Raw genomic sequence first — 20,032 nt, forward strand, 5'->3', positions numbered from 1 at the left:
GGTGGGCCGGAGCTCCTGTTTACGCACTGTATCTCTAAACTAAACTAAACTAAACTAAACTAAACTAAACTAAACTAAACTAAACACACAGGAAGAACTGAATTGTGATCATCCTCAGGGAGATTGAGTGGCTAGACATTCCGCAGCCAGCGTTGCCCGGGCAGGTGGACTCTGCGGAGTTGGGGCTACCTTCTATTGGTTCCTCGCACCAATTCAAGGACTTGCAGCACATGCTGAGCAGCGCTACAATGTGAACCATAACAATATTGGTATCATTGGTGTCCTTGGTATGATATCCCAGTGCTTACATTAGTGTAGGCTAGCCCTACAGCACATACCTGGCAGATTCAGCCACCTCACTGTTTTGTGTTGCATGCTGCGTGACTCAGTAAAGCAAGGGGAAGATCAGCATTCAGCCTCAGAGCCTGAAGCTCATAAGACACTGTTTGTAGAATAACTGCAACAGTAGGACGATGAAAGCTACAGGGGAATTCTCATCAACAGCTTCAATACCTAGGATGCATGGACTGCCGAGGGGAATTTATTCACAAGGAATCTGATAAATCTGATATATTTTTAGTCTGCAATGTAGGTGGACTCCAGTCCTTAACATCATGATTGTTCACCAGTGATCAGCTGGAGAGAACCAGAAAACACAGAACGACCCCTCACATCTTTTGATGCAATACCTCGATAAATGAATCCCCGATCTACTCACTGAAATGACTCCTGATAACATTTACAGTAGTTGGAAAGGAAAAACAAATCAATAATACAGACGTTGGGAACTTGTAATTGGATTGAATTCTCAGCAGGTCGTTCAGCACTTATTGGTTCAGGGTAATAGCCAATACTAATTTAACTGGGTTGTGGTATATGGACCCAACAGAAGAGAGTGCAGGTGCTGGAATCTTGAGCAAAAAATAAAGTGTTAGGGGAACTCAACAGGTCAAGCAGCAAGCATCCGTGGAGGGAAATGCACAGACAATGTTTTGGGTTCAAACCCATCTCAGATATGATAAAGGATCTTACCTAAATCATCATTTGTCCTTTTCCTTCCATGGATGCTGCCTGGCCTGCTGAGTTCCTCAAGCAGTTTATTTTGTTTTCTCTGATGGAAGAGCAGACCGAACTGTCAACTCTGTTTTTCTTTCCACGGACACTGCCTGAGCCGCTGAGTATCATCAGCATTTTCTGTTTTTTATTTGTTTTCAGCAGTGTGCAGTTTGCCCTGACATATGTCAGGAGAATTACCTGTGTATTGGGCATTATCACATCTGGGAGAAACAGCTGGAGCCACTCTTGCCAGGCTCTTCCCCTGATGGGCATCACATGTTTCCTTGTCCGAATGGCACAGAGAGACTACCTCTTGCCAACTGTGTCCAGTTCGCTTTCACTAAGTCTAGGGGCTCTCTCCGTCTCTCCTCTAGCCTTTACCTCCTTCAAGGTACCCATAACGTGTGCTGCTGTTGCCTTTCTGCTGTTGGGAATGTGCCTTTAAGGGCAGACACCCATGGAAGCATGAAAGGAATAGATAGAGTGCCTGCACAGAGTCCTTCCAGGAGAGTGAAATCGAGAACTAGAGGGCTTGGGTTTAAGGTAAGAAAGGCAAGATTTAACATGAACCTGAGGGGTAACGTTTTCATATGGAGGGTGGTGGGCATATTGATCGAGCTGCCCAAGGAAGTTGAGGCAGGTATAATAATAACATTCAGTAGACATTTGCATAGGTCCATGGATAGAAAAGTTAGAAAGGGATATGGACTGAACTCAGGCAAATGGGACGAGTTTCAATGGAGCATCTTGGTTGGCACAGACAAGTTGACACACCCAACTCACAGATGTGCAGCAGATTGTTAGAAGCTGTGTTCTGCTGAGACTTTAGAGATACAGCATAAAAACAGGCCCTTCGGCCCACCAAGTTCACACCGTCCAGCGATCACCCTGTGCACTCGTACTATCCTACACACTAGGGACAATTTAATTAATTTTTTTAAACAAAGCCAATTAATCTACAAACTTGTACATCTTTGGAGTGTGGGAGGAAACCGGAGCACCTGAAAAAATCCCATGCCGTCACAGAGTGAAAGTAGAAACTCCATGCAGATGGCACCTGTAATCAGGAACGAACCAGGGTGTCTGGTACTGAAAGGCAGCAACTCTACTGCTGCGCCACTCCTGTTGAGAAACAGCAAACTTTCAATTTCTGTGCTTGAATTTGCATGTAAAATCATTCTGAAACCACTTTAATCTAGATTTTGGACAATATTTTTATTTCTTTTTTCAGAAAGACCTGCTTGAGTTCTAGTGTTAAACAAAATGAAATTCCATTAAGGGTGAAATCCAATTTACAGGCTCCATTTTCTATCCATGTAAAATAACAATTTCTATTCCCGCTTCCCCTCAAAATGAACAAACGTATTGCGATATTTGTTTTAACTCTTTATCATTGTTGAGGTTTCCAGTTGCATTGTGTAAGTCTGCAGTAATGCATTGTGTGGGTGGCTCAGTCAATAGCTGCACTGAAAGCTGTGGCAAAGGGCAAATTAGTTAGAGGATCCTATGGCTTTTATCCATGGCTTGTGTAAGATAACTAATGTTACCATTGTTATTGGAATTGCTAGCTGCAAAAGTGCTACAGGCATGGTAAAACAATTATCAGATTTGTAGTATCTCCTGCTTAAAGGGAAATGGGGCAAGACTTGTCAGTGTGGGAATCCTACTTGCATTGACCCTTCATGGCCATCTTATGCCATTGTGACCAGGTCTGGACATGGATGGCATCCAGCACTACAGTGCTAATGGCATGACTGGTGCCAAGGTCTCTGACACCAGATGCCCACTCCCCAATCGTCCTGAAAGATTCAGTAGCTGACTAAGTCCTGATCCAGCAATGTATCTATCAAAGCTGTGGAGATATTTAATGCCTCTGGCACTCAGACACATTAAAAAACTGCAAAACATAAAATAAATCATTTAAAAGATAAAGACAATTATGTAAGCAAAAATATTAAATAAACCAACATAACTTCCAGGAAATGGTTCTTATTTTCTCTTCTACTTTTTTTTTTGCTGCCTCACAAATCATCATGAAATCAGGGTGGCCCATGGACCCTTCACTAGATTTAACTTGTGCAGTATCTGACAGCCATGTCCCTGAGTAAATCTGGGTTCTCAGCAAGATCAATCTCTGTCACTGGAATCTATTAGGAAACCACTCGGCAAGTAATTTTGACAGATGTGTTGCCTTTAAGAATAAGGGGTGGGCCATTTAGGACTGAGATGAGGGAAACCTTTTTCACCCAGAGTGTTGTGAATTTGTGGAATTCTCTGCCACATAAGGCAGTGGAGGCCAATTCACAGGATCTTTTCTAGAGAGAGTTAGATTTAGCTCTTAGTGCTAACGGAATCAAGAGATATGGGGAAAAAGCAGGTCAGGGTTGATTTTGGATGACCAGCCATGATCATATTGAATGGCAGTGCTGGCTTGAAGGGCCAAATGGCCTACTCCTGCACCTATTTTCTATCTTTCTATGTTTCTGCCATTGCCTAGTTAGTTGAAGACATTGGTGTATTACTACACATATGCAGGACCCTTGAACTTGGTTATGTTTACTGACAATGTACAGGTCTCTTTGTGCTGATGCAGACCAAGTGATGCGGCCAAGTCTGTTTTAATGCTCCTATTGGTTGAATAAGCCACCAATTCTGATAGTCTGGGATCACACGTAACACTGAACTTGGATCTGTGAAGATCTGACGTTTTCCTTTTGTTTATTTATTTGCCTTCTATACTTACATCACTTGTGCATGATTCATCTGTTATTTATGTTGCATTACTCAGTCCAAATACGTTGACTTTGAAGGGGATGTTATTTTCTCGAAAACTGATCTGCAGTGTGATATTGACAACACATCTCTGTTTCAAATTCTAATGGTAAAACTTCTAGCTTTTTTCTCACCCGTTGTTGAACCTATTTACTCATCAATTGAAAATTGACCAACTCTCCCTGACACTGTTGACCATCTTTTCCTGAATTATCATCACTCTTTTTTCACCTCAGTAGCTACTCTTTTTCAAATGCTTTAGCATTCACTCTGAACATGTTGATTTATCTCCTGTGAACATATTGAACACTTTTTCATGAAGCTTTTGCCTCAGTTCACTGGATGCATGGGGCATCTATCTTCATGGTGTTGACGAGCCACACTCACTGAAGACATATTTTACCTTCTGCATCTCAAATGTTGTTGGTTTGCCTTCACAAAGCATATGCACCAGACTGTCGTGAGAGTGTTTGCCATTCTCTTGAAAGCATTGGTAGCTTTACTAAAGATATTGATAACATCCCCTGAATGTATGATCAATATCTCTTAAATATCTTGAGCACTTTACCATGTTGCTATTGGAGATGATTCCTAAGAGATTCCAGTGGTGTTGCTTGTATGTAGTGTATGCAATCACTGTTGTCTCATGGCACCAAGTATCTAAGGCCAACTCAACATTATTAGCAACATTAGTCCTCTCTTCCACATTGACACCTTTTGGTGTTGGTTCTGAATAGCAATGAGGTTCAGGAAGCCTAGTAGATTTTCTTCTGTGTCCAGAGTACAAAGGTCAATTATTGCATCCATCAGCTGCTGCCCCAGGAGTTCCATCTGAGATCAGAAATCATAGCTGGTTGGTTTGACCTATTAACTTGATGGTATACATGACACTATTAGCAAGGCAATGAAATTATTTAAAGAATGAAACTAGTCATTGTCCAGGTATTTTGCAATTTTAGTGCTTTATGCAGTTGACCTTCAAGGCTAATTTTAATGATACCTAGTCATAAATGTCAAAACAAAATTACATTGTGAAATGAAATTGGTTTAGTGAATGATTTACAGTATATCCGGCCACACAAAATAAAATATATTATTTCTCCTCTGAACTAACAGGTATTTAAAATTGTTTCTTACTGGTCATCTCGTTGGTGTTGACTATTGCAGGATACATTTCCAGGGGAGGTAATCAGTGACATTCCTAAAATGCACGTGTGAATCTGGATTCAATCATCAGACTGATTGGTAATCTGGGCTGAATCTGCTATCAACTTCACCCAAGTTTAATATTTTTATTATTGAATCTGTGGCTGTGCATGCCACTGATAAGAATGACATTTATTCTCCTTGAGACGTTTTAACGATGGATCTTGAATGCAGCAGATAGAGGTTTATTATAGTTGTACAGCTTCCTAGACCATTCTGGTGAGAGTTGGATACCAAGAGAGGGCAGCAGCTTTACTCCTGCAAAGGACATAGATCAACGAGGTACATTTCAACATCTATCTTTATTTACTTACTGATTACGACATGGAAGGAGGACATATGGCTCATCGAGTTTATGCTGGCACCAACAAGAGCAATTATATCGGTCCCATTCCCACTATTTCACTGTGGCCTTGCAACTTATTTTGCTGATTTTAGCTTCATCTACACTAAGGGTCGGTGAACAGTGGTTAATTAACCAACTGGGCAATGTTAATGCATAAGATACTCAATAGAAGTTTCAGTGTTATAGAGGCATAGAGCATGGAAACAGACTCTTCGGTTCACTGAGATACACTGGCCATCTATAATAATCCCAATTTTATTCTCGCCACCTTCTCATCATTCCCCCAGATTCTACCACTCACCTACATCTGTGGGGGAATTAAAAATTAACTCTTATTGATCCACCGATCTGCAATAGTAGAGGGCCTAGGATGAAAGTGAGAGGCGAAAGGTTTAAAGGGGATACGAGGGACAAGTGTTTCACACAGAGGGTGGTGGGTATATGTAATGAGGTTTTGGAGGAGGTACAATTACAAGCTTTAAAATACATTTGGTCGGGTACATGGATAGGAAAGATTTAGAGGGATATGAGCCTAAAGCAGGAAAATGGGATTAGCACATATGTGTTTATTTTATTTATTTATTTTTTTATCAAAAAATGTATTCAATCATTAAAAAATAATATTTACACTACAATAAAACAAGCCAGAACCCACCACCATAATACAATACAAACATATATCCATAATAAACTATTATGCAATTACGATACAATCCTTATTGAGGATACATTCAACAGCCTGCGGAGCCCAGCGGCCCCGGAACTCCCTCAGGGTGCCCGTGGGCAGAGCGTATTCCCTTTCTAACCGCACCCGGGCACGGACGTATCCCAAGGAAACGGGGCAGGTAGCCGGCTCGCGTAAAGCCATCCACCGCCTGGCATCTTGACTCGCGGATCTCCAGCTTGGCCAGCACATATGTATCTTGGTTGGCATGGATGAGTTTGGCCATGGGGTCGTATGATATTACGAATCTAAATATCCTAGCAAGCTGCTCAATTCAATGGCTGCCGGTGATGGATAAAATAACTATGACCTTGCCAGGGATGCCAAATATTGAAAGCTGGATTAAAAATAATTTGCATCTGATAGTTTTGTGATCAGTTCCATGAAATCCTCAAACCTGTGCTTCTTCCTGCTCATCGTGTCTGTTCTCAATATGTGGCTCTCACACCTTTGTTTTTTTTTTTCCAGAATGCCGGGATGTACTGCTTCCCATGATGACTGAAGAGCTGAAGGCTCTGTTGATGCAAAAGGATGAGCAACACCAAGAGCTGAAGCACTGCATTGAATTACTCAACAGCATTCTTGAAGTGCTGAGTGCACCTAGTGAGGTATGTGATTCCAGCAACACCTAATTTATGTCTTTCCTAATGATAATCAACCTATTTCTGTCCCCACGCCGTGTGCTAATAGTGAAGTAGAGTCTCTGAACAACATGAAAATGATGTAAGCATAATGGTGTTGGCTGCAGCAGTCATCAATTAAACCTGGATAGATCATATCCTGCCTTGTACCTCTTAACACATGAAATAAATGGTTTAAATTCCAACAGGACCTGCAAGCACTGAAGTCATCAATCTGCCAACACATGCCTCATTATACCCCAGTCTTGCTAAAAACACAATTTTCTATTGTGAGCAGAACCAACTGAACATATATTGGAAGTGTCAACGATAATCTTCGAGATAAGACAGAATCAAAGCTAATTTGGAAATGTGGAACCATCACAGGGATAGGATCCAAAGAAATTCAAATTTTCATACCTTCCTTCATCATTTTTTCAACTGAACATTTTTGATGTGGTTTTCTTGACACAACTAATCCCGCTTAAATGATTTGATCAAAGCCTCGGAAACTGTTTGGAAGGAGATTGATAGGTTTTGGCTTCTGCCCCTGCTGAGACTGATTTACATACTTTTGTATTTTTAAACATTTGCTAAATACAATAATGGATACCTCACCCCCGACCCCCACCCCACCCCCACCCCCACCCCCACAACCATCTCATGCTCACAGACCACAGTGTATTCAAAACAATGCAACACATCTGAAACTGTAGTTTGCAGAAGATTTTGCTGGCCTGGGAATTTTCTTGCAGTAACTGACCTTTCCAGGTAGGACATGGAGTTAAATGTACATGTGAATTAAACTGTTACGAAAGTTGTTTAAGTTTCCATTATGTCACTCATTACTTTCCTTCTACGGGTGTTATCTCTTGTAAAGACTCATGTTGGCATGGTTACATATTATGCTTTTCTTAACTCCAATAAATGCTGGCTTTGCCACCAATACCAGATCTCATTAAAATTAATTTTAAAATAATTAATTGCAGGGATGTTCAATTCTATCTGAACATCTATATACTTTTAAAACTCTGTGTGTGTTTGTGGGTGTATGTCAGATTAGATTTTCAGATTAGATTTTTGCCCTTTGATTCGTTGGTCCACCAAATCACATGCAAAAACTCCGAGATTTTTTCCATTTCGCTAGCGATTTCACTTTTATATTTGCATATCCAGTCCTCATTAAATTTCGTAGTTTTTATGTACATACCTATATATTACTAAAACTCTGTTCTTGACCGGTTTCGGGTTTCTGTGCTACGGTTTCCAAGAGTACGCCACCACCTACGGCCATCATTTTTGGCCACCTCGCTCAGAGCCCCCCTCTGCCGCGTGTGTGCCGAGGATTCTTCCCGTCGCTGAAAATTGACAGAGATATTAATGTTTTTACAACATTCCCCATTCTCTCTGCTGCCCCTGCTGGAGGGAGGGGGAGCGACTATAATACCAGGAAGTGGTGTTCCTCAATCAGTCTCTGCAAGTGGTGTGCCTCAATCAGTCTCTGCAAGTGGTGTGCCTCAATCAGAGCTTTGAATGACACCGACAAATGTCTACAGCACTGTGAGTACCCTTAATTTGGTTTGAAAATGAAAATATGGTTAGAGGTAAAAAAGCACTGCCTGCAAATAGTTGTTTGGGTTTGGGTTTGGGTTGAAGTAAAAAGGCACTCTCCCTCCCCCCTCCCCCCCCTCCCCCCCCCCCCCCCCCCCCCCCCCCTCTCCTCTCCCCCCCCTCCCTCTCCTCTCCCTCCCCCCCCTCTCCTCTCCTCCCCCCTCTCTCCTCCCTCTCCCCCCCTCCCCCTAACCCCCCCCCCTCTCCCCTCTCCTCCCCCCCCCCTCCCCCCCCTCCCCCCCCCCCTCCCCCCCCCCCCCCCCCCCCTCTCCCCCCCTCTCCCCCTCTCTCTCTCTCCCCCCCTCCCTCTCCCCCCCTCCCTCTCCCCCCCCCCTCTCTCCCCCCCCCTCTCTCCCCCCCTCTCCCCCTCCCCCCCCTCTCCCCCCCCTCCCTCTCCCCCCCCCTCCCCCCCCCTCCCCCCCCCTCCCCCCCCCTCGCCCCCCCCCTCCCTCCCCCCCCCCCCCCTGCATGTTCTCTCTGTGCCGTATAGGGTTCTTCTTTGCATTCTGGATTACTATCACATCCCAGAGATATATAAAGTGAAAGATTTAAAAGAGAAGAAGTGCAACATAGCAAAGATGAGCGGCGAGGAAGAGGATTGGGTATCGTTTAAAGAGAAACAGATGATAAATAAAAAGGCAATACGGGGAGAAAAGATGAGGTACGAAGGTAAGCTAGCTAAGAATATAAAGGAGGATAGTAAAAGCTTCTTTAGATTTGTGAAGAGGAAAAATTAGTTGAGACAAAAATTGGACCCTTGAAGACTGAAAAGGGAGAATTTATTATCGGGAACAAGGAAATGGCAGATGAGCTGAACTTTGGATCCATCTTCACCAAGGAGGACACAAACAATCTTCCTGATGCACTAGCCAGAGGATCTGGGGTGACGGAGGAACTGAAGGAAATCCACATTAGGCAGGAAATGCTGTTGGGTAGACTGATGGGACTGAAGGCTGATAAATCCCCAGGGCCTGATGGTCTGCATCCCTGGGTACTTAAGGAAGTGGCTCTAGAAATCGTGGACATATTGGTAATCATTTTCCAATGTTCTATAGATTCAGGATCAGTTCCTGTGGATTGGAGGGTAGCTAACGTTATCCCACTTTTGAAGAAAGGCGGGAGAGAGAAAATAACGAATTATAGACCAGTTAGCCTGACATCGGTGGTGGGGAAGATGCTGGAGTCAATCATAAAAGATGAAATAGCGGCACATTTGGATAGCAGCTACAGGATCTGTCTGAGTCAGCATGGATTTACGAAGGGTAAATCATGCTTGATTAATCTTCTGGAATTTTTTGAGGATGTAACTAGGAAAATGGACAAGGGAGAGCCAGTGGATGTAGTGTACCTGGACTTTCAGAAAGCATTTGATACGGTCCCACATAGGAGATTAGTGGGCAAAATTACGGCACATGGTATTGGGGGTAGACTGCTGACATGGATAGAAAATTGGTTGGCAGACAGGAATCAATGAGTAGGGATTAATGGGTCCCTTTCAGAATGGCAGGCAGTGATTAGTGGGATACCGCAAGGCTCGGTGCTGGGACTGCAGCTATTTACAATATATATTAATGATTTAGATGAAGGGATTACAAGTAACATTAGCAAATTTGCACGACACAAAGTTGGGTGCCAGCGTGAAATGTGAGGAGGATGCTATGCGAATGCAGGTACAACGGGATCTGGAGGTCCTTGTTCATCAGTCAATGAAAGTAAGCATGCAGGTACAGCAGGTAGTGAAGAAAGCAAATGGCATGTTGGCCTTCATAACAAGATGAGTTGAGTATAGGAGCAAAGACATCCTTCTGCAGTTGTACAGGGCCCTGGTGAGAACACACCTAGAGCATTGTGTGCAGTTTAGGTCCACAAGCGTAGGTTCACAAGGTTAATTCCCGGGATGGCGGGTGTGTCATATGCTGAGAGAATGGAGTAGCTGAGCTTGTATACTCTGGAATTTAGAAAGGGATCTTATTGAAACATGTAAGATTATTAAGAGTTTGGACACGATAGAGGCAGGAAACATGTCCCAGAACCAGGGACAAGTTTAAGAATAAGGGGTAAGCCATTTAGGAGATAAGGAAATACTTTTTCACAGTGAGAGTTGTGAGTGTGGAATTCTCTGCCTCAGAGAGCGGTGGAGGCCAGTTCTCTGGACGTTTTCAACAGAGAGCTTGATAGGGCTTTTGAAGATAGCGGAGTCAGGGGATATGGGGAGTAGGCAGGAACGGGGTACTGAATGTGAATGATCAGCCATGATCACATTGTTTGGCAGTGCTGGCTTGAAGGGCCGAATGGCCTACTCCTGCACCTATTGTCGATTGAATGGTTGCTGTAAGTTTGCCTTAGTGAGAAGGGAGTTGACGGGAATGTGGGGAGAATTTTTTTTTAATTAGATTATGCTTGGATTAATGTGAATGGGAGGTAATGATCGGCATGTACCAAGTGCTTGTTTCCTTGCTGTAAATCTCTATCAAACGAGGATGGGATGGCATTGCGGGGGAACTCTGCAGCTTGCAATATTATCAAAAGCAAATGTATTTTCAATAAAATGAAAACTAATGGGTTGATATCAGATGTTAGTAAACATTAGCTAGAATGCACCAGTACAGCTACCGTCATAATGGTAACAAATACCTGTCGGACAGGAGTTCACTTGTTTGTACAATGTGTGATTTTAGGAAAGGATGAATGTATTTTAAATGAGTTTCTTACGCTCTCAGATAAACACAATTGGCCAGTATGATTGCAGCCCGCAGACCTCCATTTACCAGGGATTATCACAGAGCGTGGGAGATGTAATGAAGCCCTTTTCACACCTCGAAACTGCAAGGAGGTGGAGAGAAGGAGGCGGTGAAAATGTCTCTTGCTTTTCTTTTAACACCCTTCGTGTGTGGCACTGATGGATTAAAACAAAACTTTTACATCCACTTAAATAGGTTAAAAAAAATGTCTGGAGTGATCTCCCCAATTGCTAAGTGACGGGTGACATTCCAAAACAGATGAGAAGCCAGAGAGTTCCATAGAATGTAGAACGTTCAACAGTGCAGCTGCACAGGGGGCTGTGGAGGCCATGTCAATGGATATTTTTAAGGCAGAGATAGATAGATTCTTGATTGGTACGGGCGTCAGGGGTTTTGGGGAGAAGGCAGAATGGGGTTGAGAGGGGAAGATAGATCATTTGAAGTAAACGATGGGCCATATGACCTAATTCTGCACCGATCACTTATGAACAGGCCCTTCAGCCCACAATGACCATGTTGAATATGATAACAAGACAGACTAATCTCAACTGCCTCCACATGATCCATATTCCTCCATTTACTGTATATCCACGCACCAATCTAAAAGCCTCTAAAACACCAGTATTATATCTGCTTCCATTGTCACCCATGCAGCGCATTCCAGGCACCAAGCACTGTGTGTAAAAATAAACTTGCCCCACCAATCTCATTTAAGTTTTCCATCTCTGATCTTTAAACTATGCCCTCCAGTCATTGACATCTCCACCCTGAGGAAAAGGTTCTGAATATCTGTCCCATCGACACCTCTCATCTAGATATTACTAAACTCTCATCTTGACCACTTCCTGTCTACGTTGTAATTAAATTTGCGCAAAAAATGATCCCCACAGCGCTACGATTTTTCGCCACCTTACTCGCCTTTCTCCTCTGCTGCAAGTTAAATAAGTTTTGTTACGATCGGTGAAATAGTACAAACGTTATGAAGGTTTTGAAGGTTCCCCTCCCCCCCCCCCCCCTCCCCTTCCCCCACAGCCCCCTCTCCCAACCCCCCACACACCCCACTCCCCCACACACACCCCCTCCCCCACCTCCCGTTTCCCCACCTCCCCTCCGCCACAAAACCTCTTCCCCCCCACCCTCTCCCCCCCATCCCCCACACAACCCCCCCCCATACACTCCCCTACCTCGCCCTCCCCCACGCCCCCTCCCCCACACTCCTCCTCCCACACCCTCCCCTCACCCACCCCCCACCCCACATCCACAACCTCACCCCTCCCCTCCAAAATCCTCCCCACCTCCCTTCCCCTCCAACTCGCCCCCCCCCACACCCCCCTCCCCTCCCCTCCACACACCCCCCCCTCCCACCCCCCCTCCCCATAACACCCTCCTCCCACACACCCCCCCTCCCCACAAACCCCTCCCCCACACACCCCCCTCCCCCACACATTCCTCCTCCCCCACACCCCCCCACACCCCCTCCCCACACCCCTCCCCCCCCACACTCCCCTCCCCCACCCACACCACCCCCTCCCCACACCCCCTCCACACACCCCCTCCCCCCCCCCCTCCACACCCCCTCCCCACACCCCCTCCCCACACCCCCTCCCCCACCCCCTCCACACACCCCCTCCCCACACCCCCCTCCTCCACACCCCCTCCTCCCACACCCCTCCCTCCACACACCCCTCCCCACACCCCCCTCCCCACAACCCCCCCCACACAACATTCCTCTCCCAGACACCCCCCTCCCCCCCACACCCCCCCCACCCCACCCCCACCCCCTCCCCCCCACCCCCCCCTCACCCCACCCCCCCCCACACCCCACAAAACCCCCCCCACACACCCCCCCTCCCCCACACCCCCCTCCCCCCACCCCTCCCCCCAACGTTCCTCTCCCCCACCCCCCTCCCCCACACCCCACCCACCCCCTCTCCAATTGCTTCACTACCACTGAGGCTCCCCCACCTCATAATTCCCTGGATTATCTCGAGTGCTTAAGCAAAGGAACAACTTTTTGTATTCTCCAGTCCTTTGGGGCCTCACCTGTGGCTAGAGAGGATCCAAAAATCATTTTGAAAGCCCCTGTTATCTCCTCTCTTGCCTCCCTTAATAAACTGGGGTAGATCACATCACGTCCTGGAGATTGGCCCACATTACTGCCTTTCAAAAGACCCATCACCACTTCCTTCTTCATCTCAAACTGTCTCAGCGTATTATTATATCCTGTCATGCTTGGATGATTCTCCATGTCCTTTCCCTTGGTGAATACACATGCAAAGTTCTAGTTTAGTACCTCCCTTACATTCTCTGACTTGAACCATAAATTCCATCCTTTATCCTTGAGTGGTTCTACCTTCTCCCTAGTTACTCTCTTGTTTTATTGTACATATAAAGAAACTGGATTTTCTTTCACTCCTTTTGCCGTTGGCAGTTCCTGGCCTCTTTAGGCCCTGTCAATTTTTCTTACTCCCTGTTTGAACCTCTCCAGTGTTTATTCAGGTCCATTATTGATTGCAGGGCAGACAATTGTACGGGGCTATAGGGAAGGGAGAATCAGCCAAATGTTTCAGCTTGGCTCTTGGGTAAGGATGGAATCCAGAATTAAAATTTCAGGTCAAAGGCTCTTTATGAATTCTAACAATGGGTCTTTTTGTTTACTCTGGTGTCTTATCTGCTGGGTGTTTGGAGCATTTCTGTTTTCATTTCAGCTTTCCAGCATCTGCAATCTTGTTTTATTTTCAAAGGTGGAGTCCGGCTTGGCTGAGATGCTTCCCTGAGTCCCTGCACTGCAGTTTCTTGTGTGTAATGCAAGCATTGGGATAGTGGCTAGCCTTAGTGATGATTCCCACAAGTACCCCTTGGTAATAGTCAAAAAGTGTAGCATCTGATCAACTGTGGTTCACTGGTGACCTTTTATTAATCAGTGTAAGGAGTTGAACCAAACACATATCAAGATACAACACATGTTTATTAAATCTACTTACAGCAAGGATCTGCGGGACATTACATCTCCGAGCTGCTACTCATACTAACTAGCGTAGGCAAGCTCTTGATAATATAAAGCCCATACTAGATGGAGCCACTACTAACAAACACCATAATTGGCTAGTATGAAGTTGAAAAAAACAAGGAAGTATCAGTGGCTAAGCAATATAGGTGGAATGTTAATAACACATTTGGGAAGTTTGTAATATTACACAAAATGACCGTATCTAATGGGTGGCCTGCAAACCCGTTCGGCCCGTGGGCAGTACGAATCCGCCTCACCTCCTTTCACCGGAGAAAATGCCGGGGAGGGAATGGGGAAATGACTGGTGACCCGACAGGCAGGGAGGGTGATGAGATAGCCGAGCTGGTCACCAAACGCTACGGGGAGGACGCGGTGGAAACGCTAGTTGGCAGCGGGGTTGCGGGACCGACCGTGACGCGAAGTTGCATGACGCGGTTCCTTCACCGGAAGGATATGTTGACGGTTGCATCTGTAGATGGCTCCGTCAGCTTCAACCAGATAAGAGCGCGGTTCTTTGGAAGGACAGTAGATGTCACCCAGACATGCATGGCCCTAGTTGGTCTGGAGACGGACTACTTGTCCACGTGTGAGAGGTTGAAGTGGCTCACTGGATTTGTCAAAGAAGCTTTTCTGTGTGTCACTTCGATCTCTTCGCCGAACACCTCTGCTCGGTTCGCAATAACCAACCTGATCTCCCGGTGGCTCAGCACTTCAACTCCCCCTCCCATTCTGTATCCGACTTTTCTGTCCTGGGCCTCCTCCTTGGCCAGAGTGAGGACCACAGTAAATTGGAGGAGCAGCAGTTCATATTTTGCTTGGGCAGTTTACTCCGCAGTGGTATGAACATTGACTTCTCTAGTTTCAGGTAGTCGTTACTTTCTCCTCCCCTTCTTAGCTCTCCCTCAGCCCTTTGGCCACCTCTTCCTTTCTTCTTCCCTCCCCCCCCCCCCATAAGCCCCAAGTGTGGCGGAGGCATTTTTAATACGTTCAGCATTGCGAATTTTTTACAACTCTGTTAATGTGATGACGTTTCATTTTTCGCCTGTATCAACCTTCACGATCAATGGCCTGTTATTCACAAACATGGATAGCTCGGGGTCAAGTTGCTCGTAAGAGGAAGGGGGAGAGAGTGGATGGCGGAACTGGTATCTGCACTTTCTGGAAGCGGAGAGGGGGATGGCAAGTCAGGCTCTTGGAACTCATTATCGGCAAGCTCATGTGTAGCAGGTGCAGGCTTGTCCTTGAAGCTGCTTGATTCACACGGGAACGGCAGCGTCGTGCAAAGTGGTTTGTCTTCTTGTAGAAATTACAGGCTTTCCCATAAGCAACACAGAACTGATTATTGCGATGAACGATGCAAGCACAATGAATGTAGTCGCGCTCGAACAGATGCCAGTGTTCAGCAATGTCAGGGTCAAAGATCAGAGGACTAGGACGGCAACTCAAATTTGCCATGATGGAGGTAGTAGACACACAAACTAATCAAAACAAAACAAAACCAGATAAACATGAACAAAGTGGGCAAAACTCACTCTCTGACACCATGTAATGAGTTGAGTTGAACACCTATCAAGACACAACACATGTTTATTAAATCTACTTGCAGCAAAGATCTGCAGGACATTACATTTCTTAGCACCTACTAATACTAACTAGCGTAGGCAAGCTCTTGATAATATAAAGCACATACTAGGCAGAGTCACTACTAACAAGCACTATAATTGGCTAGTATGAAGTAGCCAATCTATAATCAGTAAAATAAGTTGAGAGTTCAGGTCACTCCAGGGAGACGTAGGTACAGTGCATGAGCTTCCCTCCTTCCATTAAAGCATACTCAAGCCTATCTGCTCTTTCAGGTGGAGCCGATAGGGAATCTTAAATTAAAATCGGGACAAAGCACAATGGTCGAATTCTTTGCACAAGACTATTTAGAGTTAGGTACACAAAAAAAGCTGGAGAAACTCAGCGGGTGCAGCAGCATCTATGGAGCGAAGGAAATAGGCAACGTTTTGGGCCGAAATCCTTCTTCAGGCTTCTTCAGTCTGAAAAAGGGTTTCGGCCCGAAACGTTGCCTATTTCCTTCGCTCCATAGATGCTGCTGCACCCGCTGAGTTTCTCCAGCTTTTTTTGTGTACCTTCGATTCTCCAGCATCTGCAGTTCATTCTTAAACACTATTTAGAGTTACATTTTTGGAACATATCAATAATAGTCTGTTGTTTTTACTTGAAGCAGAATTGGGAATTGTCTGCTTTGTTTCTGACTGATATTTATCCCTCAGCAGAATTCACTAGAGCAAATGATCTGATTATTATCATATGTACTTTTGGTTGTAAATAGGCTGCAGTCGTGCCATTCCCTACATTACTGTTACGATTCATGTGAGAAGTATTTGATTGGGAAATAAGTTCTTTCTTACATAAACACCAGAAAATAGGATCAGGAGTGGGAGACTTGGTCTCTCAAGCCTGGCTTGCCATTCAGTATTATCAAGTTAATCTGTCACAGGCCTTAACTCCTCCTGACTTCCTCGTAACCTTCAATTTCAAGATCTTTCAAAATTATATCTACCTCCGCTTTGAATACTTCTCTTGATCAGGCTCCTACATTCCCCAGAGGTAGATAACTCCAAACGAATAAATTTCAACACTGCTTGGTTTTAAATGACCGCATCCTTTACCTTGAAATTTGAACCATGACTTAAGACTGTTCCTCGGTTGTAAACAACTCCTGTCACACCTATAAAGATGCAAAGAATCCTTTGGAAGCAATGTTTTTTAAATTTTATACATAGGGCCTGAGACATTCTTATGTCTAAGAAGACATAACCATTATGTCGTCAATGTGTATGTATGTTCTGTGGAAGAATTTTAGCTGGAAATTCATTTGCTGAAAACAATGAGGAAAGTTCATGATATTTCTCCTGAGGCCAGCATACGGGACGCATCATAGAGAATGCTATGAGTGGTGAGTGTCTGGAATATGCTACAAGAGTTAATGGTGGAAGCAGATACGATAGTGGTGTTTTTTGATAAGCAGTATGTCTGTTCTTCGGTTGAGGACTGAGTTTAGGAAAGGACTGGACTGAGTTTAGGAAAGGACTGCAGATGCTAATTTAAATCAAAGATAGACAAAATGATGGAGTATCTCGTCAGGACAGGGAGCATCTCTGGAGAGAAGGAATGGATGGCGTTTCGGGTGGAGACCCTTCTTCAGACTGAATAATATATATTTTTTGGTAAGCACATGGATAAACAGGAAATGGAGGGATCCAGATCCTAAGCAAGCAGATGAGATTCGATCAACTAGGCATTATGTTTGGCACAGACATTGTTGGCTGAAGGACTTGTTCCTGTGCTGTACATATGTTATATGTTCTAATAGTTGTAGATGCCATGGCACGACAGCGAGTCCATGCACACAGTGAGATGGTGTTGCATGTTTGGCGTCATTTCCAGAAAATTCAATTGCATTTGTGCTTGTACAAGCAAAGACCTCACAATGAAAGTGAGGGCTGGTTGTTGTTACTTAAAGGGAACCTGGTCGAAGAACATGGAATTCATTGTTTGGAACCACCTACAAGTAGACCTCAGTGGCACAGAATTGGCTGCAGATTTCCCTTTGACCACTTTCCACTAGCACCCAACAACATGATAATGACACAGCAGGCATTGGACTTGATATGTACAAAGCTCCAGAAGCATTGGCCTGGTGGGCAACTGAATAAGTCCTCTCTTGGAGCACATATTGCCTGGTACTGCACTGCTGCCATAATGTATCTGCCTTTCTTGCCAAACCATTTTGCATTTACAAGATTAAATCTCCAATTTATCGAATCCACACACAAGATTAGAAGTTGTTCAGCCAGAGCTGAACACGCTTCTTGGCATCTGCACACAATGGAGTCTGTCTTGTCACTTCTTGTGCTTCTTGTGCGTGGTGGTGGAAAGATTGGTGGAAACAGGGCCGTGATGTGAACGCTCTTTCCTTGATTAAATAAAGCTCTTGTAACAACTATCGATTAATGATAATTAAACTGGAGATTCGGATCAATCAGCACAGTTTCTGCTGTGCTAAATCATTAGGAATATTTTGGAATGATTTAATACCCCTCAAATTACATGGATATTAATAACTGATGAATTAGTTAATTATGCATACCACATCAATCCATCACGTACAAAAACAGGTTGTATTCACTTAATTTGCAGCCTAGTTCCTCTCCCTTAATTTCCCCTTAGGGTTCCTGACTTGCAAAGTATTTGTTTAAGACCACAAAAGAAAGATTTTTTTTTCTGACGACTTAATTGGGAACATAGGTACTTGTTATTGGGTTGAGAGCAGCCACTTTACACACGGAGGCCTGGCATCAGAGAAATTGAATGGATTGGAAATATAAGTGAACATGGAGATAATGTATGCTCTGTCTTCATAATCATACACAATCTTTAATCTGTAAATGCCAAGTCTTTATGCGAATTTTAAAAATCCTGCTTCTTAATTCCTTTCTCCCATCATGAATATACTGACTCATCATCTTGGCGTCATCGGGTGATTCAGTGTGGAAACAGGCCCTTCGGCCCAACTTGCCCACGCCAGCCAACATGTCCCAGCTACACTTGTCCAACTTGCCTGCATTTGGTCCAAATCCCTCTAAACCTGCCCTATCCATGAACAGATTCTTAAATGGTGGGATAGTCCCTGCCTGAACTACCTCCCCTGGCAGCTTGTTCCATAAACCCACTACCCCTTGTGTGAAAAAGTTACCCCTCAGATTCCCATTTAATCTTTTCCCCCTTCACCTTGAACCTATGTCCTCTGGCCCTCGAGGGCTTCAGCTTCAATTGTTTCTGTACCCTGCTCTGTGGTGCAAGGAAGAAGGGTCACCCTCATTGCACTGGATTTTGATCTCATCCAAATGCAGCATGTTTGTAACCCATTGATGTAAAGTATGTGTGCACTGCACAATGTAAGGTCACAAAACATTTATGGCCACAAGCTTAAACGCAAAACAACTCAACCCTTTGTGTAAGAATTCTGCTGCCCTAATTTTTTAATTTCTTATATTGCTTGTCTGGAACCTTCAGCCAGTCAATACAGTTCATTTCTGCTTACACGCGATCTTGATGATTACAACAGCACAGTGGTGCAATGGTAAAGTTGCTGTCTTACAACGCCAGAGACCCGGGTTTGATCCTGACTATGGCTGCTGCCTGTATGGAGTTTGTACGTTTTCCACATGGCCTGTGTGGGTTATCACCGGGTGCTCTGGTTTCCTCCGACACTCCAAAGACGTACAAGTTTGTAGGCTAATAGGCTTGGTAAAATTGTAAATTGTCCCTAATGTGTGTAGGATAGTGCTAGTGTATGGCGATCGCTGGTAGGCACGGACTCAGTGGCTGAAGAACCTGTTTCCGTGCTGTATCTATAAATTAAACTCAACTTCCATAGCATAAACTAACAATAAAAAAACACACTTTTTAAGCATCTTATTCTTATTGATACACAGACTGGCTAATAGAGCTGCTGTGTCTGAGTTCCAATGATCTGGGTTCAATCCTGGGTTCAGTGAACCTCGGGTGCTACCTATGTGGAGTTTGCACATTCTCACTGTGACCATGTGGGTTTCCTCCGGGTGCTCCACTTTCCTCCCAGATCCCAACAACATGCAAGTTGGCTGATTAATTCTCTGTTGTAAACCAGTGTGTTGATGAGTGGTCAAATTTGTGAAAAGTTCATTTCAGTTTAGTCTAAGTTTAGAGATACAGCATGGAAACAGGCCCTTCGGCCGACCGAATCCGCACCGACCAGCAATCCTTGCACATTAACACAAGCCTTCACACACTAGGGGCAATTTACACTTATACCGACTATACAAAGCCAAGCCAATTAACTTACAAGCCTGTACGTATTTGGAGTGTGGGAGGAAACTGAAGATCTTGGAGAAG

At 44.6% G+C, this 20,032-nt stretch overlaps 1 protein-coding gene across 1 annotated transcript in view; it reads left to right on the forward strand.

The window, feature by feature from the left end:
* LOC129701436 (dedicator of cytokinesis protein 2-like) overlaps nt 1–20,032 on the forward strand; it is a 671,641-nt gene that overhangs the window by 238,093 nt on the left and 413,516 nt on the right. The window contains exon 26 of the mRNA XM_055642616.1: nt 6,573–6,712. Coding sequence (XP_055498591.1) covers nt 6,573–6,712 — 140 coding nt within the window. The remainder of the gene's footprint in view (nt 1–6,572; nt 6,713–20,032) is intronic.

The sequence above is a fragment of the Leucoraja erinacea genome, chromosome 11, assembly GCF_028641065.1.
Source record: "Leucoraja erinacea ecotype New England chromosome 11, Leri_hhj_1, whole genome shotgun sequence".
NCBI lineage: Eukaryota > Metazoa > Chordata > Chondrichthyes > Rajiformes > Rajidae > Leucoraja > Leucoraja erinaceus.